The sequence below is a fragment of the Cebidichthys violaceus genome, unplaced genomic scaffold (genome assembly GCF_023349555.1).
Source record: "Cebidichthys violaceus isolate CVI_PGR_0920_01 unplaced genomic scaffold, fCebVio1.0.p SCAF_53, whole genome shotgun sequence".
NCBI classification, from domain to species: Eukaryota; Metazoa; Chordata; class Actinopteri; order Perciformes; family Stichaeidae; genus Cebidichthys; species Cebidichthys violaceus.
In genome coordinates this window covers 610406-632512 of record NW_027176739.1, presented here as the reverse complement: position 1 = coordinate 632512, position 22107 = coordinate 610406, and the positions used below count along the sequence as shown (strand labels likewise).

At 40.1% G+C, this 22107-nt stretch overlaps 1 protein-coding gene across 3 annotated transcripts; it reads right to left on the bottom strand.

Annotated features, from left to right (window-relative positions):
* Positions 1-742: 742 nt before the first annotated feature.
* slco2b1 (solute carrier organic anion transporter family, member 2B1) lies at positions 743-20299 on the bottom strand. Of its 3 annotated transcripts, none has more exons than XM_068731721.1 (15): positions 20230-20299; positions 17724-17856; positions 16795-16932; positions 16460-16622; positions 16146-16370; positions 14779-14877; positions 11042-11172; positions 8329-8428; positions 8006-8170; positions 7741-7927; positions 6639-6783; positions 4596-4756; positions 3216-3280; positions 2146-2266; positions 743-2003 (listed from the first exon to the last, which is right to left on the bottom strand). In XM_068731721.1, exons 2-15 carry the CDS (start codon positions 17808-17810, stop codon positions 1829-1831), a joined length of 1962 nt encoding a protein of 653 aa, XP_068587822.1. In that variant the 5' UTR covers positions 17811-17856; positions 20230-20299; the 3' UTR covers positions 743-1828. The 3 variants fall into 3 exon arrangements, with proteins under 3 accessions (XP_068587822.1, XP_068587821.1, XP_068587823.1); XM_068731720.1 differs by having other exon boundaries at positions 19983-20293; XM_068731722.1 differs by having other exon boundaries at positions 6639-6780; positions 19983-20293.
* Positions 20300-22107: the final 1808 nt, after the last annotated feature.

Genomic DNA, 22107 nt, shown 5'->3' with positions numbered 1-22107 from the left:
GACCGGGGTGGTGGTTCCCCTGTTCAAAAAAGGGGACCAGAGGGTGTGTGCCAATTACCGAGGTATCACACTACTCAGCCTCCCTGGTAAAGTCTACTCCAAGGTGCTGGAAAGGAGGGTTCAGCCGATAGTCGAACCTCGGATTGAAGAGGAACAATGCGGATTCCGTCCTGGCCGTGGAACAACGGACCAGCTCTTCACTCTCGCAAGGATCCTGGAGGGGGCTTGGGAATACGCCCATGTGTACATGTGTTTTGTGGACCTGGAGAAGGCGTATGACCGGGTCCCCCGGGAGATACTGTGGGAGGTGCTGCGGGAGTATGGGGTGAGGGGGCCACTTCTGGGGGCCATCCAATCCCTGTATGCCCAAAGCGAGAGCTGTGTCCGGGTTCTCGGTAGTAAGTCGGACTCATTTCCGGTGAGGGTTGGCCTCCGCCAGGGCTGCGCTTTGTCACCAATCCTGTTTGTGGTATTCATGGACAGGATATCGAGGCGTAGTCATGGGGAGGAGTGTTTACAGTTCGGTGGGCTGAGGATTGCATCGCTGCTTTTTGCAGATGATGTGGTCCTGATGTCTTCATCGGGCTGTGACCTCCAGCACTCACTGGATCGGTTCGCAGCCGAGTGTGAAGCGGTTGGGATGAGGATCAGCACCTCTAAATCTGAGGCCATGGTTCTCAGCAGGAAACTTCAAGAAAATATGAAGACAAAATAATGTGACATGAAAAACTGAAACGGTTCATATGTTTATATGTTGTTGATGGAATTTATTCAGTATGAAGTCAGATTTATGTTAAAAGGTCTGAAAACATATCAAATAACTCATTTGGTGTTTATATACATTTTCTTTGCTTAAAAAATATATGTGATTTTCAAAGTAAAAGCCTTGTTTTAATATATATGTACAATATCAGAACAATGCTACAACAACAATTGGGAAACTCTTTCTGAAAACTCCAATACGTCCGACCTGTAACTAAACAAATATGAATAAAATTAAACCCAGATTTAATAGATGTGTTGTTTTGAGTGTTGCATGTTGACTTCAACATAGGAATCTTTCCCCAGATTAGCTTTAAGCTAAATGGTAACCCGACAATGACAATACTAAGATGCTAATGTTTAGCAGCTATAATCTTCACCATGTTCCCTATCAGCGTGGTAGCATGCTAACAATCGCTAATGATGTGATGTCTTAAGTTCTGCAAGTTTTTGGTCATAAAGCAAAGTGTTTAAACACATTAAGATGTTGACCGGCTGGTGGCACTAGATGAAAAGTCAGAGGATCACCAAAGTCAATAAGATTCATCCTCTGAGAACCATGAATATTTTTACCAAATTGGGCGCCAATCCATTAAGTACATGCTAGAATATTTCACTGGATAATAAAACCATTGGTAGTGTAGGACAATTTAAAGGTTTCACCAGATGGTGGCGCTAGACAAGAGTCAGAGGATCACCAAAGTCAGTAGGGTTCATCCTCTGAAAACAAAGAATGTCTGAAAAACTCTTCATGGACATCCATCCAGTAGTTGTTAAGATAATTCAATCTGGACCGACATTGCAAACTCTTCAGTTTCCTTTGAGCGACATCTAGTGGCCTTTAGAGGAACTGCAGCTCATTAAACATCAGCACAGATTAACTTTAAACGTTGTTTAGGCATCAAATATAAAAATAGTCTTTAATAAGTAATTATTGAGTGTAAAATAACACAATGTGAGATTATGTTGATCCTTTACATGAGAGGAAGACACACACTCTGCGACTTTGTTCCACGTTGCGGTCCGAACGTCTATACGAGTTTTTCGTCCTCTTGTCTTCAGGTCTTCATGTCTTCAGGTCCTCTGCTTCTTTCTCTTTAGACAAAGCGCTCACCATCTCGTAGCCTCCTTTACTTGCTGGCTGTGGTTCCTGGCGTCCGGCCCTCCGGCGTAGGACCACGACCGTCAGCAGGAAGCAGAGCAGACCCCCGCACACGAAGACCACCTGCAGACCCAAAAACCTGCACACACACACACACACACACACACACACACACACACACACACACACACACACACACACATATATATAAAAAGGTATGCACTGTTGAGCGGTGGTCTCGGGGCGTTCACAGTTAAAAGTTGAATCCAGTTTGAACCAACCTCTGTCTGAAGCGGTCCAGGTTGTAGTATTGACAGGAAGTCCGCTTGCCGCACTTTTCGCCCCACAGGATGCAGGTGGTGTCGATGACGCTGCCGTACAATACCGGGCCAGGCATGAAGGCTACACACACACACACACACACACACACACACACACACACACACACACACACACACACACACACACACACACACACACACACACACACGATGGATGAAGGTCCAAAACAATCATGGCAGTGACATCACTATTGACATATTGCTGGACCCGCTGGAGGGAAGGGAGGCACGAGAGAACCAGAACTAGGACTGAGAGGGTCAGACTGTCAGACCTGCTGCAGTAGAATGAGAGGTTTTCTAAAGGGAGTCTGGTGCTCAGAGACACTACCACTGTAGTCCACAGGGGGCGACAGAATCAACACTAAATGAAAGTTCCTGGTAGTAACTTAAAGTGAAACAGGTTTTCGCTCATAAACTACGTAGAGTTTAGCTGCCGGGTGAAACTCGTCAACACATCTGACGTGAATCTATCAAACCTCCAATCACGAGACATGTCGCTTATACTAATACTGAATAACGTCAGTTAGCTTAGCATAATCCGATATAATATATATAATCCTCACATTATAAACTGTATAGATAGTTTATCAAACCAATGTTGTTTTCATAAGTACTTTCACACAGAACGTAAACATTTCACGGCGAAAAAGTGCCAATTTATTTTTTCCTTAATGCCATTGACTAATCACGTTGTGAGGAACGGACGTATTCAAAATGAGGCTCCGAAGTCTCATTTCTCACATAGACGGCAAACTTTATTAAGCCTTTCAATCAAGACAAAGGCTCCTTCTGTTCTTACCTTTCACAATAAAAGCCCCAGACATATACACTGAGATTCACTCGTTAACTTAAGAGTTTACTCGCTAAGAAATTTAGAAAGTGTTTTACTGGTGCAACCTTGTTTAGTGAATCTCGAGTTTAAACCATAACTCAGGGAGGATTTATGACGAGCCGAGACTTTAACCACAGACGTCATGTGCCTTGCTCAAGGTGCTGACTCGTCGACTCACCGAGCACTCTGAACAGCATGTACTGAACCCCGACTGCAAAAGACTTGTCCTCCGTGGGCACCGTCCTGCAGCAGAGACACAAACAGCAAAAAAAACAAACAAATCAATTTAATGTGAACACAGATATGAAACGCGTGTTTATTGATCTCTGTGGCCTTGATTTTCTCTTTATTGTTAAGAGATTGTAGATACTTGAATTCTACATTATTAAACAGGTCATTAGTAGTTTTATAAGTTTCACACTAAAAATGATTAATTTCATCCATCAGATAAACAATCCACGTCCACTCATTTATTGGACCAAATTCATCGGATATCTAATATTTGTTGTATATTTGCTGTTGGTCATTGATTCATCTGTTGATTATTTTCACTTTTAGTTCGTTTTTCCTCAGGAACAAAGTGTAAAACATCACACAGCTGATGTCCTCACGTGCCGCTTTTAAAAACTTATTTTGTATTAGATTTATTTTGTGCTGTTTGAGTCTCAGCATACTTAATTGTTGCAGTCTGGTTGTCGATATATTTACGATCCTGCTGCTTTGCTTTAAACTCTCAGATTAAACCTTTTCTGTTTAACATCACTGTGGAGACAACAGGGACGCTCTGGAGGTAAACGAGGTGGCAGACTGAGCCTGTGGCCTCTTTAAGCAGCAGCTTCTGATTACCAGATGAGGAACAGGTGAGCCTGTACAAACCTCCCCCAACGTTTTCCTTTCTGCTCCTTCTGGGATTCATTTCAACGATTTGCAGACTTTTAATTGGTGTGTTTCATTTCTACGCAGAGAGCTCCAGGCTTTGTTTTTGGTCCAATAATCATTGTGAATTTATACATAAAAGGTGTGTGTCTTTCACACACCGCTCATAGCTCCATACCTACAAAAAGTAATGCACTACAATTTGAATATAACCCACAAAATCTATTTCTATTTAGAAAGAAGAAGATTGACGGACGCCACGTAGTGAGGTCGGGTTAAACGCCAGACCTTCATCCGGCAGAGGGTTGTGAAACCTGAAGTCACAACGTTAACCTATTTTTCACGTAAAGTCTGTAGTTATTGTAACTGTGACTGTTTTGTTGCCTAAACCTAATTAAGTTTTTCATGATGATTTGAAGACAGAGGTTTAGTAGCTTTTTGTAGGATATCATACAAACCGTTGTATGAGGATAAGTTGACTTTTGTCCAATCAAGTGAATTTGCTACACGACTCTTATCCCTTTGTGTGAAATCCTCAGAGATGTATCTGTGAACCAGTGAATTAGTTTTTACTCTGATTTACTCAAAAGTTTTATTTTCTGACTTTTTCTTTTGTTTGTATTACGCTTTGGTTTTTAACAGGAATCTATGGTGGCCACCCGTTTCAGACCTTTTTTGTTACCTGAGTATCATCATGTAGGACGGTGTCTGGGAGAAGGAGGCGATGAAGCTGGTGACACCGAGCAGAGCCACGAAGGGGAGGAGGAGGCCGGAGCATCCGCTGCCGCAGGTTCCTGGAGCGGCGGAGCCGAGACCGGCGACGCACCGACACTCGGTGTAGTTCTGCACAGACGGACAGACGGGGTCAACAAACACCATCCTGATCTGATCTGAGAGTCTCATTGGGGTGGAGCTAAATGTGTGAGGTTTGTCCTGATGGTGGCGCTACAGGATGGATCATGAAATGATAAAGGGTTCATCCTCTGGAGACATTTAATTCAAAACTCAGGCAGCAGCTGTTGAGATATTGTTCTCTGAACGGAAACATGTAACAAAGGAAGATTGTAGATAAGTGACCACATCTGGACTGAGGAGGAGTGACGTAGAGACCTGTCAATCACCGTGTAGCCCCGCCCCTAAATCATCCCCTGCTTTATGGTCTGTTTGACTCTAAATGGAGCATAATGTGCTAAATGAACATCATGCTGTATTGAAGAAGACTGTAAACTAGAGATTGAGACCATAAACTCATGTTTACAATGTTTACTGAGGGAATAAATCAAGAGAGAAGTAGAGTCATTATAGACTAGACTTCTATACAAAGTGTGTTTGATGAGTAGAATTCAGCTCTCATTGTGAAATTCATGTGAATTGAATATTCTGTGCTTCCAGGGAAATCAAATGTGGATGTCTCACTATTGTTTCACCGCTTGTGGGTGAGGAAGTTGTAACTTCTCGGATGTGTCTGCATTCCTTCAACCCTCCTCATTTACTCAAACCCCCCTTCTTGGATTTCTTTTTTTCCTGGTAAGCGAGTGAAGGGAGGAGAGAGTGAAAGTAAAAACCAACAGAGTAAGATTTCATCCAGCTGTTCTCTGGCTGAACAACATCTCGCTTTCTTTACTTTCTTTTTCAGATGATTTCTATCAGTATGATTATTTAAAAATGATGAATCTACAAAAAACTTTCACTTTAACAGTGAGGTGTTAGATCGGTCAAACAAACATGATGTCACTTTCTGCACATCTGGTCATCTGGTCTAACATTCTATTTGTACTTTCATGTCATGTTTACAAATGCAGAATTACAGCCAAGAGGAAAATATAAATGAAACAACACTGCAGAATCATTTTCAGTGGCATCCCAAATCATAATGCTGCTATTAAGATAAAGAAGCCGTGACAGGAAGTGAGCTTTCAGGTTCACGTTCTGATGTTGCAGATGTTGTGCAGCCTGAACTTGAAACTGATATTGGAAAGTGGACTTTTTTTATTTAAACTTTTTCATGCTTGACTGTGAAATAAAAGTCAGTCAACAAAATCACCGGATGGTATTTACAAGATAAAATGCACCAATCAGAAGACATCTCCCCAATTCTTCGGTTGCCGTGTCTGCCTTGTTATTCTAGAGAGTTACTAAAGATGAAGGTAAAGTAATCTGGTTCTCTGATTCTATCTATCTATCCATTAATTTATCTATCCATATAATTGTCTGTACGTCCATCCGTCCATCTATCTATCTATTTATCCATCTTTACATCTAGTTAGTTTTCCTGAACCTTACCCTAACTGAGGGTTGCACAGAATGCTTTGTTTCACTTCACATATGAATATTTTCTGTTCTCACTCAAGACTTCAAAAACAAACAAAAAAATACGTTACGGGAATAAGAATAAGTTGGAATGCAAACTCAAAACAAACTGAGAACAGGGTGTGACTGTGGGAGAGACAGTGAGATGAAGAGAGAATATAGGTTATAGTTCATATCTGAAGGAAGAGAAGATCAGAGTCTGATGTCATCCACTTTACCAAGAAACACTCACTAAATGGAAACACATCAACACAAAGCTGACTGGTTTCTGCACAGAATTAATTTAAATCAAACGCATGAAATAGTTAATTGGTGTATATTTTCTTTAGACACAAAATCATTTTTAATAAGTACTGTATTACTTTGAATGTACGATAACACAATGTTTAAAGTAAAGTGATGAATTCATTCTTACTGTGGCATTGTTTTTCGGATCTGTTGCTATGGTGATACAGCCGGCATGGCAGGGAGACCTGAACTCAACACCATCAGAACCACAGACCGGGTTAAAGGCCTCCTGAGGACACCAACAGCCAGAGCTGCACAACAACACATCCCTGCTGGAGACACACACACACACACACACACACACACACACACACACACACACACACACACACACATACACACACACACACACACACACACACACACACACACATTATCAAACTTTGAAGTTTTAAAGGCATGTAGTTCCACAATCTTTCAAATTAATTCCCTATAAATGGTGACATTGGTCCTGTGTCAGTTGTTAAATTTGTTCCCTGACTGGTGGAATTAGGTCCTTGACGGTAGTGAAATTAGTTCCAGGTCAATAGTGAAATAACCTCCCTTACAGCGGTGAAGTTAGTTCCCTGTCCATTTTGAAATGAGTTCCTTGTCAATAGTGTAATTAGTTCCCTGTCAGTGGTGCAATTGGTCTCATGTAAATAGTAAATAGAAATTTGTTTGCTGCCAGTGATACAATTAGTTCCCTGAAGGTGGTGAAATTTGTTCTCTGTTAGTGAAATTAACTGTCAATAGGGGTTAAATTACCTTCCGGCCAGTGGTGAAATGAGTTCCCTGACTGGTAAAATTTGTTCCCTTACAGTGGTAAAATTAGTTCTTTGGTTGAAGGGAAATTAGTTCCCTAACTGGTGAAATTTCCTTACCCGCTAAATAGTGAAATTGGCTTCCAGGTCAATAGTGAAATGAGTTCCCTTACATTGTCATTTGGGGATATTAGTTCCCTGTCATTTGGGAAATAATTTTCCGGTCATTCTCCTGTAAATGGTGGCATTAGTTTGTTACCAGTGATGCAATTAGTTCTCTGGGGAATTTGTTAGTGCTCAAGTTAGTTCCCTGTCAATAGTGAAATTTGTTCCCTGTTATTGGGGAAATTTGTTCCCTTTCAGCTTTGAAATTAGCTCCCTGTTAGTGTTCGAATTAGTGCCATTTCAGTGGCGAAATGACTTCCCTTTAATAGGTCAAATCAAGCCTCTGTGTACTTAGTGTATGTAAAGCGATGGTGTAGCTACCTGGGAAAGACCCCTCCGATCTTCTGGGTGGGACATCCAATGAACAACAGCGGCGTGGAAGAGAACATGCAGAGCAGGATGGCAGCAGTGCACAACTTGCTCGCACCGCTGACCGAAAGATTCAACCGTCGCATCAGAACTCCACCCAGGATGGTGCCGAGCACTGCCAGCGGGATGCAAACTCCCCCTTGATGAGGAAGAAATCTGTTTGATAGCGCTGTAGCTGCTGTGACGCATAATTAATTCAGACCTGACTAAACCTCACCTATCATCATGGTGGAAAAGGAGACAGTCTGGCTGAACTGTCTCTCAATGAACTTGGCCATGAAGGTGGCGAGGCCGGCCAGCAGCGCCGCCAGGTTGACCTGCGCCAGAACCACCAGCAGGTAGATGGGGCTCCGCAGGGTTCGTAGAGCGATACGAGGAAAACCTGAAGGAAATGCAGATGTGAAAGCAAGAGCTGCTGTTGCGTCTTGATTTAGCGTTGATGTTGAGTCGCAGTGACCTCTGTTCCCTGTCGATGCCCTTTAGTTGCCTCCGCTGCAGCCTCATCTGACAGGAAACAGAAGAGGAAAAGAAAACTCTTACTTTTGAGGAACTGAAGGAGAGAGATTTCCTGGACCGGGTTTGTCTGCTGCTGCTGCTGCTTGCTGTCCGGTCTGGACTCCACAACGTCGTCATCGCCGTCCTGGACAAATATGGAAGCAGAAACATCACATGCTGGCTTCAAGAACCACTCAGTCTGCAGTCGCTGCTGCTTTTAGGGAATCAGCCAGAGGCCCTGCATGCTGGGAAAGTTTACACTCACAGGCTCTGTAAGAACCTTTAGATAAATGGGTCCTCTGAATGGCATGTGAGTGCTATGTGGTCTGTGTTAGGACATCCAGAGATGTACACCAACATTGGTGAAGGCAGAGAATGTAACTAAAGCTTCTGTTAGCATCTAAATGAGAAGCAAATGTGTTTTTATGCTTGTAATAAATGTCTACAAAACAACTTTATTATCAATGTGTCTGCTAAAGAACTTCTTGTGGATGTTGAAACTGTGAACAGACTCTGAAACTGACTACCAGTCGTGAAGTATCAAACAATGTTAAATACGTTTTTAAAGCATGATTTAAAACTGCTGCTCAGTTTGAGGAGGAGTTTTGGCTCCGACACAAAAAAAAACTTCCACTGCAAACGTTTCCTGTAAGAAATGAAGCGATGGTGCCAGCAGGTTGCTCAACACGATGTTTTATCTGATACGACTCCCTGCGTTTAAACATAAACAGCAGCCAAAGTCCAGAGTCTTATCTGACAGCTGAGTGAAGCCAAACTGCAGTCACTTTCAATTTTAGTATTGCGCAAGAGAGAGTTTTACTTAATATCTTCAGTAAAGATGTAAAAACAAGAAGGCTATAAGTTTAACACACTTTTTAGACATAATTTAGATCATTAAATGATTTATTTTTTGTCAAATTTAAGCAAGTAAACTACATTTAACCCCAAAACAGACTGAGAGAAAGTGAGAAGAAACATCTAAAGAGAGATCGTTTCCTTACTTCTCTCTGTAGAGGGGTGTGTCGGGTTGCATCTTAAAATCTGAGAATGATGTAACACATGTAGCAGTCTGGAGGTCATTATTAATGTAACCCTCAGTGTTTGAGCTCTGATAGTTCTGTCTATTAATAAACAAACTAATCTAAAAGGAATCAGTACAAAAGATTAAAGTATTTACTCAGTCGGTGCTGATACCTGCTGCCTTGAAGAAATAACATTTTAGTTCCTGTTTAGTGTTAATAATTGATTTCCATAATTATTTAAAAACATTATCGTCTCCAGTTCATTTCTTGTTTCTGCTGCTGTAATGATTCAATAAACCTGGGCAAGACGTCCACTAAAGAGCAATGTCTTTTAAAATCAGTAAAATATATACACAAGAAATACTCAACTATACACATTAGTAGATATTTATAACAGACTAAAATGAAATGTAAAATATTTCCTCACAAGTCATTTTGAACAATACAAACACAGACATGGATGTGGTCGTTGTTGGTTTGTGGACCGCTTCAATCATTGTGTAGCCCCGCCCCGAAAGCATCCCCTGCTTTATGGTCTGTTTGAATCTAAATGGACCATAATGTACTAAATGAACATCATGCTGTATTGAAGAAGACTTGAAACTAGAGATTGAGACCATAAACTCATGCCCCCTGATGGACACTAGAGAGAATGCAGCTTTAACACATGAAGCTCTGAAGAACTTTAAAGAACCAGAGGTTGCCGTCTGATAAAAACTTGTTATTTATGCATAAGATTGACTTTACTTTCTTGCTTTAACTGCAAAATAAATGTTAAATAAACGTACACACACATCACCACAACGATATAACACTACAGCAAGATAATAGCGCTACCTATATACACCATTATTATCAGGACATAAACGTTGGTTAGATGTTATGTCATTGTGTTAGATCACACTTTTAAATCATTTTTTGTTTACACTAATGGATTACAGTAAAAACAAATTGTATATGTATATCATAAAAAAACACAAGCTTAATTTGTACTGTCAAAATATGTCAGATTACCTAAAAAACACAATTTTGTGTTTCTTCCCTCCAGTAAAATTATTTTGACACAAAGATTAGCGAGACCACTTCCATCTCAGAAAAGAGCTGAAATGAAAAGTGGTCAGAACATACAAGTTAATAACTTTTTGTTTATTTACTGTAAGAATATTACAAATGGAGCATCTGCAGTGTCCCATTGGTGTGGACAAACTCCAAAAGTGTAATATATTTAGAACCTCAGGTATTGAAAGAAGTCAGCAGTTAGTTAAAATGTGAAGTACTCAGTGTTTAACGTTCTTTATCTGAGACAAAATATGTGTTTAAAAGTGCTGGAGTTTGGCTTCACTCTGATGTTTTGTCACTTTAGAAGGAAACTGTTGAGCAATCACCTCGTTTCATTTTTAAAACATGTGCAGAGTTGAACTTTTTTCAACTCTGCTTCAGGGACTGAGCCAAAAACCAATGAAACAGAGTCCTGTTACAACTTGTTGAGCTGACTGGAGTTCAGTTCATGAGCATTTAATAAACATATTTTGTCTTTTTGATCAAATGTTGTTATTCTGACCCTGATCTGTTTTTATCTTGTTGAAAAACACATTTAATGACATTTGGTTTAATGACATTTCCAGCTAACTAATAAACACTGTCACATGGTTTTGATAACCACTTATGTTTCCCTTTCTTTATGGTCTAAAGGTATTGTAATCTTTATACAGAATATACTTCCTGCTTCCTCTCACCTCTTTGGGGATGCTCCTGGGGAAGAAGAGGTACGGCAGCGCTGTGAGGAAGAGGAGGCAGGCCGCCACCAGGAAACCGAGCCACCAGGCTCCCACCCAGCGTAAGTCCTTATGGGTCAACTTGATCTCGCCTGCAAGAAGAAGAAGGAGAAGAGAAAGTGACATAATCAGGTATAAGGAGGAATGAAGAGCCAACGTCAGTTATTTAACATATAATGATGAATAGTATTTGTGTATCTCTGCAATAACAATGCCACAATTGTAAATTACTCTTGTAACATTCTGTTAATAAACTGACTTTTTCCTACAAGATACAAGACCTTTGCAAGCTTTTATTTTGTTCATGGCTTTTTTTTATGTGGATATTACAACCCAAACCCTCACAGCTCACACCTCCACCTGTCAATGGATCACAAACTTCCTGACAGACAGGACGCAGCAGGTGAGGCTGGGAGAAATCATCCAGCACCGATGTGGTCTCTCCCCACTGCTCTTCTCCCTCTACACCAACGACTGCACCTCAGAGGACCCGTCTGTCAAACTCCTGAAGTTCTCAGATGACACAACGGTCATCGGCCTCATCAGGGACGGTGATGAGTCTGCGTACAGACGGGTCAGAACAACCTGGAGCTGAACAAGCTCAAGACTGTGGAGATAACAGTGGACTTCAGGAGGACCCCCCAACACTGCCCCCCCTCACCATACTCAACAACACTGTGTCTGTGGTGGAGACCTTCAGGTTTCTGGGATCCACAATCTCCCAAAACCTGAAGTGGGCCCCCAACATCGACACCATCAGGAGAAAGGTCCAGCTTAGGAAGTTCAACCTGCCTCAGGAGTTGCTGGTCCTGTTCCACTCCACCAACATCCAGTCTGTTCTCTGCTCCTCCATCACTGTGTGGTTTGGATCTACCACCAAACAGGACAGGAACAGACTACAACGGACTGTCAGGTCTGCAGAGAGAATCATTGGTTCCAGCCTGCCCTCCATCCTGGACTTGTCCACCTCCAGAGTCAGGAAACGGGCAGGAAAGATCACTGCAGACCCTTCACACCCTGAACACAAGCTGTTCCAACTCCTCCCCTCTGGTAGGAGCTACAGAGCTCTGTACGTCAAAACCACCAGACACAGGAACAGCTTCTGTCTGCTGACCTGTCACCTGATAAATACAATATTTCTCTCCTTTAGCTCTGTTTTGGTCTCCTCCACCTCCTGAGGGATATATTGGTCTCTTTTAGCTGCTAAATGATGGATTTTTTTCATGTGACCTGAATAAATTAATCTTAAAAGTATGCTGGGTTAATGTTGCAAGAGGAAACAGGGCAGCACCACTGCCACACCTCAACAGGTCTGACTACACTTAATCTGGTTTGGATTACATAATGTACTTCAGGTATAATTTTCTCTTTGTATTGTGTTAACAACCTGATCTGTAGTTTGTTTCCCAACATGAAGTAAAGCTTATATTAGATGTTGCTGCAGGTCTGAACAGACAAAAAAGTTGCAGAACATCTTTTCATCAATGACTAAACAACAGGTTGAGTAATTGAGTTGAGTTGTGTCAGCTCTAATTGAAACATTTAACTTTTGTTTTGGTGTTTAAACAACCTTTTAGAGAACGGCGTGAACATTTTAAGTGTCTCTAATCTGCTTCAGTGAGAAGATGTGGCCTTCTCTGAACATACTTCAGCTCTTACGAAGTTTGATGTCTGCAGCAAAGCTCAACATCAGCCAATAAAACAACATGCTGACTGTTAATGAGTCACATAACACTTCAGCTATAAATGACTGGCTTAGCAATAAAATACTGGTTTATATGCAGAACAAAGGCCAACTGAGCGACAAAATATTCCTTCAATTTCTTATGGACACACTCATACACAAACATTAACCCTTGTGGGTACCTGCACTAGCATATGCATTACAAGGACCCTTATGATAACTTTAAAACATTTTTTAAGTTACGTGTTTAATTAATTGTAACCTCAAGCCTTAAACTTCCTAATCTCAATCCTCAAACAGCCCTTTAAAGACCAGACAATGTCCCCACAATTCAAAGTGTCCTCACTCTCCAGGTCAAGGTCCCCAAATTCCTCACAGCTAGATGCACACACACACACACACACACACACACACACACACACACACACACACACACACACACACACACACACCTCAAAACGGGTGCATTATAAAGCAAAACAACCCCCTGAATATACATATTATACATGCATGCATGAACACATAGAAACAGCTACACACACATACACACACACACGCTGACTCACACAATCCGGTCACACATCCCACATGGTAGAAAAGAAAAATAGCTTTTTGTTTAAACAAGGCTCAACAGAAAGTCAAGCTCCATTAATCCGAGAGGCGTTACGGCGTCCGGAGCGTCGGAGTTTCACGGAACATCAGCAGACTCATCCTGAAATATGAGTCGAGGTCAAATGATGCGACCAGAAGCGCTCCGATGATTCTGCTCAGATTGCTGATATTCATCTTCTAATAAATGTGAGATTTTAACAAGCTGGAACACAATGTTTCTACGATGTCGGACATCTGAAGATACTGACAGACAGTGATTCGCTTGTTAGCTTTCAGCTACTTTGAGAAATCATCTGTAGCCTATAAAAATTTCTCCAATTTTCAATAGTAACAAACACAATCAACTTTAATGTTTGATAAAACTATCCATTCTCACTCCCAACTTGTCCCATGGTTGGTCAGCTACATATGCAAATGAGTAATTATCTAATTTGAATACATCACCAGAACTTAAAACTAAACTTTGGATAGATTTTGTTGACATACCAAAGTCAAAGGTTTTTACAGAGGGAATTTTGCATAAATCATAACATACCGTCAACAGCCATTTAACCTTTTAAACCCTAGGCTTATTGTTAGGCCTCCACTCGAAAATAGAATACCCATACTAAAATGAGTATAGTTTTGCAACTGCAAGGGCTATTTTAATAGTTTTGGTATTAAAATAAAGGGAACACTTGTAAGATTTGTTCAGATGTGTAAATATCAGTATATATGTTACTGGTTAAGAGTACATTAAGATGGCACACAGCACAAATTGAAAATTGTAATTTCCGCCAGTGACGTACCACACAGAAGTTTATTTTGAGAAGACATTATGGATGTAAAGTTTGGTTACCGAAACATAACTGCAGGGTTTCACTTATTATACTGAATAATAATAATAACAACAACAATAATAGTAATTAGTATGATAATAATAATAATAATAATAATGAACAATAACAATAATTATAATAATTACAAGAATAATGATAATATTAATACTATAATAATAATAATTATTATTGTAATTATTTTATTATTATAATAATATAATTATAATAATAACAATAATACTTATTATTGTTATTATTATATTAATAGTATAATAATGAAAATAATTAACAAGAATAAAACAAGAATAATAATGAGTAAAAGCTGACTCTCAAATCCATCATAATTGAAATAATCAGACGTTCAAAGAGGTCACAGCTGCTGAACATCACTTTATATATATATATATATATATATATATATATATATATATATATATATATATATAAAAAAATAACATGTTGTTTATCTTTATTAAATAACAAATGTTTCTACAGTTAAAGTGAGGAAATGACCAACATGCAGGAAATCCTCCCCCTGGTTTTAGAACACGTGTGATAAATTAACTTTAAGTTTGTCTCCTCACCTTCTGGGAACTTGTCAAAGTCGACATAAAAGCGCAGCATGAGGGAGCCGGTGATGAAGCCGAAGGCCGGGCCAATGGAGGTCACAGCGAGGAGGATTCCTGACCAACAAAAGAGGGGAAGTTTAGTTTCAGCTGAAAATGTTGAATCTAAAAACACATTAATTTGTATTCTTCATCCAAACAAATCAGGAATATTTGTTCTGAATTAAACTGTTTTATATGTGAATGTTATTGATTTGGAAAGCACAAAATGCAGAGACTTGAAATAATATTTCCATTTTTTTAAACAAAGAATGGAAACTCACCTAAACTTGCTAAAAAAACAATCAAATTAATAAATTAAAAAAACATTTATCATTAAATAAAAAGGGAAAAAAAGAAATAATCTTCCCAGACTGACAGAACCTTATAGTAATAATTATAGAAATAATTGGGATAGAACAGAAATAGACGCGGGTGTAAGAAAAAAAGACTAAATAAACACTAAAAATAATAAATCCTAAAGGTTGTATTAGTTAAACTACCTGTAAATATGCTGTGTTCTACATATAGTACATATCCTGAGGGGTAACAGACAGAGATCTCAGGTCATTGAGTTCTACTTTTGTTATTGTTCCTGTAATCTGAAGATCTTCAGCGGGTCACGTCGCTGCTCTGTGAAACCTGAGAGTCATTTCTTATTCCTCAGACTTTAAAGCAGCTTTTTGTTCTTTATTCTGCTGTTTGTTAGAAATAATTCATGTTTTTACCACTAACTCAAAGTTCAGAGGTGAAGACAATCAGTCTTTAACTGCCTTTAACAAACTCTCTTTAACTGGATTTGTTCTCAACTACGTTCAAAGCTCAGACTTCGACTGTCACAAGTCTGAAAACATGTAAACATGGAGGTAGATGTGGAGCAGAAAGAGAAGCAGCAAACAAAAAGACAACAGCAGCAGAAGAAACCGATAAAAATCCCAAACTGTCAGTTAAAAGTCTTCGAATGTTTTTGTGTCTAAATGAAACCAAATATCTTCTTCAGCGGTTTAATTATTTAAGAATTTCCCACATAGATGAGGAAGTCTGAGAGTAACTGGTGCCATTGTTTCAGCCTCACACTGGTTCTTACTGGTTCCAGATAACGATGCAACGGTGGACGGTAAAAGAGGCGGAGCCTAAAGTACAAACAGGAAGAGGACAGAACCAGAACTGAGAAGGGCAGACTGTCAGACCCTGCTGCAGTAAAATGAGAGGTTTTCTAAAGGGACTCTGGTGTACGGAAGCGCTACAGGTTTAGTCCACAGAGGGCGACAGAATCAACATCAAATATTTTTTTTTTTACTTTAAATAAAAACGTCATGTGATCCGGAGTCTGAGTGAAAAACTACCGAGGTAGAGCGGCGAGTTCTTCCTGCTGGCGTGGTCGTCGATGAAGGAGATGCCGAAGGGCTGGATGGGCACGGCGGCGATGCCCAGCAGCAGCTGACCCATCAGCAGCAGAGGGTACACCCCCAGCTGGGCGGGGCTCTCCTGCCGGCTGCAGCTCTGATTGGAGGACGAGGTGGTGAGGGGGCTCTCTGATTGGCAGAGACCAGAGCTGTTCTCACCGGAGGCTGCAGGGAAATACAGGAGATATGATATCTTACAATGCAAACCCAGCATTTGTGTGTGTGTGTGTGAGTGTGTGTGTTTGTGGTCTCACAGCTGATGCGGTCGGTGTACTCGTAGGCTCCGCCCACAAAGTGTGGCAGCGCCATCAGCAGCGAGGCGAGGCCGGCCATCAGAGCTCCGCCTCCAATGAACCGAGGCCGGTGAACACGACTCCCCAAGAAACTCACGAACACAATGAGGACCGTGTTCCCTACCTGGACACACACACACACACACACACACACGCACACACACACACACACACACACACACACACACACACACACACACACACACAGGCATGAGAGGACATGAGAGGACATGAGAGGAGATGAGAGGACATGTGAGGACATGTGAGGACATGTGAGGACACGTTGTGGTTCTGACCTCGTTGAAAGCAGCCAACAGACCAGACTTCTGGCTGGAGAGACCGTAACGTCTCTCGATGGTGGAGATGGAGCTCTTCATGTAACCAGACACCAGGAGCTGAGCCAGCTGAAGAAGACTGTGACAAAACACAAAGAACTGGAGGAGGAGAAGAAGGAGAGGGAAGAAGACACATCAAATAATAATATTTAATCTTCATTAATTTATGATCCTGATATTAAATCAATGATCCTGATATTAAATAAAAAGCACTAAGAAGATGTGATGAGAGACTAACGACACGATGAGCTCATCTGTTTGGTTCGTGGAGGAAACGTTGACCTTTGTGACTTCAGAGAACAAAACCAGGATGAACTTCAGGAAGTCAACTTTCTCCTCAAAGCAACAACAACAAGTCCTGAAGTTAAACACTAAACCTGCTGAATCAAATACAAAGGATCAGAAATGATGCCGAAATCAAAGATGCCGAAATAACTTCACAATGATGCTGATTTATAAAAAGTCTGAATTCATGTTTTGTTAGTTCTCAAGACGACAAGTACATAACTTTTAAAATACTTTCTGAATGGAGTCTGGATTGATCATTGCTAAACTAAGCTAACATTGTAGCAGCTCCATCAACACTTAAAACCATGTCATTTAGACGTACATACAGCAGCGTCTTCATTGTTTGTACCGTCTGGTTCACACACAGAGTTTGGTCTGGTCTCTACTGATATGATAACAGATGGATATGATATTTGTTTTCCTCCATTTCTGATTTAACATCAGTGATGAAGGACTTTAAAGAGACATAATTTGACTTCTGAAAAAAAAGCTTAAAATTGTTGAAATTACAAAAAAAATAATCTTTGTATTATTTCTGTTTTATTATCTTATTTTTTAAATGCAACACTTTTCCATTTAAAAGCCAACGAGAGCGGACGAACCTTGACGCTGTTGAAGGGACTCCGGTGTCGGGCAGGAGGTCGCGGCCCCTCGGGGTCCGAGGTCCCGTTGAGGTCTTTGGCCCCCATGATCTAACGTTCACCACACGGAGGGACTGGAGGACCGGAACTAAACCTGCAAGACGCAGAACACAGTTTCTCTGATCATGTGACCTGAACACCTCACCACTACTTCCTGTTTCTATAAAAGAGAAATGCTCTGCAGGGTTTTGTCGAAATTTAGGAAAAGGGACTGTGTCCTTTGTTGCACAGGACTACAACTCCCTTGATGTTGCACTGATTGCCGTGTTTCGCATTTAGACAAATCAAATAATCTTCTTTCGTTGTGTTTGTCTCTGTTCGCACGCCACAAAACCGCAACGTCACCGGTTTGACTCCAGCCTTTATTGTGTGTCACACCCGTCTCACTCACCCAGTTTAAATGTAATCACAGGACTTATTGGTTGTCATCACTACCATTCTAAAGAGCTTAAATCAACCGGGAGATGACGAAAACTGCAAATATTATATATACAGAGGGGCTTTTATTGTGAAAGGTAAAAACAGAAGGAGTGGATTTGGTCTAGAGTTTGCTGTCTTTAGAGCCTCTGAGTTGATATAAATACACATGAAGATGCAAAAATGTGTTATGAAAGTGAAACTTAACGATGTGAAATGTAACAAAACAAGTTTGTGTTTTTGTTTGTGTTCAACAGGAAGAAAGAGATTTCTTATCAGCAGAAGAATGTCAACAGATTCTGTGCGGCTGGTTGTTTTGTTTTCTTTCTCCTCAGAGCCGATGAAACAAACAAGCTTCCAACTCAAAAAACAAAACGTCCGACACAAATACGAGTCTTTAAACGCTACACAAAAACAACAACAACAACAGCTAGCTGATGAACTATTTCATCAACAAAGACCTCGGAGTCTGTTTTAAAGACCAACTACAAGATAAAAAACACCTGTACTGCCCTCTAGTGTCCACCAGGGGGCGACTCCTCAGGTTGTATAGAAGTCTAGTCTAAAATGACTCTACTTCTCTCTTGATTTATTCCCTCAGTAAACATTGTAAACATGAGTTTATGGTCTCAATCTCTAGTTTACAGTCTTCTTCAACACAGCATGATGTTCATTTAGTACATTATGCTCCATTTAGAGTCAAACAGACCATAAAGAGGGGATGATTTAGGGGCGGGGCTACATGGTGATTGACAAGTCTCTACCACGGCATTTTCCGGTACAGCTTTAACTCTTTCCCAGTGTGTCTTTACTTCATCAAAGCTACAATTTTGGTCCTAAAAATGTCTTATTCATCATTCGGTTGTCCGTAGCTCTTCCCTCTCATGTCACTTCTGGTTGCAAAAAACAAAATGGCGGTGGCCAAAAGGCCAAACTTAAAAGCTTTAAAACTGTAGTCCACAAACCAACGGGTGGCATCGTAGTGACTTCGTCCGCTTCTTATATAGAGAGGTGAAGCCCCGCCTCTTTCGGGTATCCAACATGGCCGTTATCTTGTCTTGCTAGCTAGCTAGCTAACTTAGCTATGCTCTTAAATGTTACGTTATCTTAACGGATGTGTTTTATCAGCGACTCTTTTCATCAGTGAAGAGAAAGAACGATGTTGTTGGTGAGAGAACATCCTGGTACCAAACACATCGTAGCTCCAGACAGAGAGACGACGCTTTTAGGTGTGTTGTCTTTATTATTACGTATTTTCAGTCTTATACTTTATTTATGACAAAATGAGACTTTCTTAACGTGCACAAATTATCTTTTAAATTAACAAGCGTGTGTTTAATTCATGGCACAACTCAAACAGGATCTAATAATTATTTTGCCTTTAACGTATTTATGTGTTTTTATATGTTAAAAAAGTGTTTTAGAGCAGCGCCTGGTGGCCGTTAGAGGAACTGCAGTATTCTGGCTTTATTAATTCACCAAAAGAATTCCAGTAATCTGAGTGAGTGTCTCTGTGGGATGAAGAAGGATGAAAAATCATCATCATCATCATCACTTGGTGAAGCAAACCAGAGCCTCATTTAGAGGAAACGTTTTAAAGATGTTAAAAAGAAGTAAATAAACACACCAGAGATTCTGAATTCAAACCAAACTGATGACATTTTGTCAAAACAAAAGAGCACAAAATATCAAATTGTAACAAATTGTCGAATGCTTTACCTTTAAAAAAAAGAAGTAAATACTGTATAATTATTATTATTACTCTCTGAAAATGTAAAGAGGAAGTGATCGAGTTACAAATACCTGGAAGCTGTAATTAAGGTAGTACTCTGTGTACTGAAGTATCTGCAAACATCAACAGCTGCATTCATTCATGAATCAGAGCACAGCTGTCAACAAATCAGCTTCTTTCACTTCAGTCTGCTCAAACTCTCCTTTCACAGCACACTGGTCCCAGTGGTCCCAGTGGTCCCAGTAGTCCCAGTAGTCCCAGTAGTCCCAGTAACAATCACCAGAAGGTCCCAGACAGAAGTGGTTCATTCAGACTCACTGTGAGAAGCTGCGGGTCGACTCTGTTCTTCTGGTTTTCTCCTGTAGTGTTTCTTTAAACCTCCCAGGAGGAGGAGGAACTGGAATGTGAACCCTGGGTGTTGAAGGCAGGACTAGAGTCTGAGAAAAGCCAAGTCTGTCTAGTTGCATTGTGGGTATTGTAGGCATCAGGTTTGGACATATGAATGAAGTTCCTCTTCATTTAGAATAAAGTTTCACTACATACATCAAATAATAATTTACCTCTCTCATTTTTATTTGTTACTTACATATGAAACTAAACTTGATTTATGATTTATGAAATATTAATTTTCTCTTTCTGCCTCGAATCTCTTCTTTTGATCTGATTTTACATGTTTGACAATGAAATTTAAATCCTTATAGTAGATTATTACAACTTCCTACTATAATAGTTAAAAAACTAAATCTACAACTAAAACATCCACCTGAGATGTTTTCATCTCTTTGTGTTTGTTTTATGACGTATTTATGATATATTTATTATGTATTTCTTATGGATGGAATAGAAAGTCACTGAAGGATACAGTGCAGTCATGTGACCAGCAGGTGAAGCCAAAGTCACATCTAAAGTTCTTCTACTTCCTGCATCTGTAAATATCATCACTACTACTACTCAAGTACTACACAGCTCAAGGTACTTGTACTTTAATTAAATACATTTAATGTCACTTTATAACTTTTATCTGCCAGCTTTAGTTACTTTTCAGATAAATATTACACATACAAACTAAAGTTTATATATAACATTTTATATTATATTTATATGCACTACATATAAAAACAATCAGTATTCCTCTGTTATATTTTGATTAAATCATTATTAGGACATTATGGATCTATAAACGTGTTTTGTGTTTGATCAGAACCAGAACCAGTTCTGAAGAGTCTTCATCAGATCTTCACTGAGCTTCAGGAAACTAGAATATCCGACTGTAAATCAATGTTTACGTGTGTTTGTGCTCCGTCATGTTGTTTCCAGACGTCTGCTGAGGTGAAGATGATGATGAAGATGAAGATGATGATTACCGGGTTTCTTGTTTACACGTCTAAACATAATGATGAAGCTCAAACCAGTAGATTTAGTGTTCACAGCTTCCTGTTCCAGTTCCCAGACTCCAAAGACAAACATCTGCTGAGACATCTGGAAACTCTTCTGAGTCAAAACCAGAACCCCTTAAATGTGGATCCTCAGGAGCTGCTCAGTGGTTTACATATGTGAACCTCCTCAGCAGCGCCTAACAACTAACATCTTGTTTTTTAAAATGCACATTAAAGTTACTGTGAGGAACTTTCATCTGGTTATGAACCGGAGTGAAAGTAGTCCGGTAGGGTCCGGTATTCCAAAACACTAAAAGATTCAGAACTGGGTCACAGTACCAGGAAGAGGGGACGGTCTGATAAAACCCTAAAACAACACGTCACACAATAACCTTCACAAAGGAGGTTCTGTTTTGGGCTACCAGGGCGTTTGTTCTGCATTCAGGTAGCGTCGGAATTATTGCTATTATATGAGTTCCCTTCATGTTTGAACAACTCAAAAACAGCCACCGTGTTGTTTCAGCAGTGAAATACAACATGTGTTCTTTATAGCATCCATGTTGCTCCGTACATGTTTTTTTACTAAACCGTGTCGTTGACCTGCTGCTGAGTGCTGTTGGGTTGTTTTTGTTTGACAGGAAGTTGTTTCTCGCAAAAAATCTCTCAAGTGAAATAACAAAATAAGTTGTGATGTTTTATTCTATCAACACAGAGAGCCGGTCAAACATGCGACTTCTTACTCTGATGGTATAATGTACTATAATGTAACAAACAAATTGTTTAGATTTTGAAAGTTTTGTCAACTTTCACGAATGATTCT

Bases quoted from the DNA above. Each gene is read 5' to 3' on its own strand.
- slco2b1 (XM_068731721.1), bottom strand. From the start codon at position 17,810: ATGGGGGCCAAAGACCTCAACGGGACCTCGGACCCCGAGGGGCCGCGA. The intron at 8,429-11,041 runs GTGAGAGGAAGC...ATATTTGTCCAG, and splicing joins CCAGGAGCATCCCCAAAGAG to GACGGCGATGACGACGTTGT. The intron at 2,267-3,215 runs GTGAGTCGACGA...GTGTGTGTGTAG, and splicing joins CATGCTGTTCAGAGTGCTCG to CCTTCATGCCTGGCCCGGTA.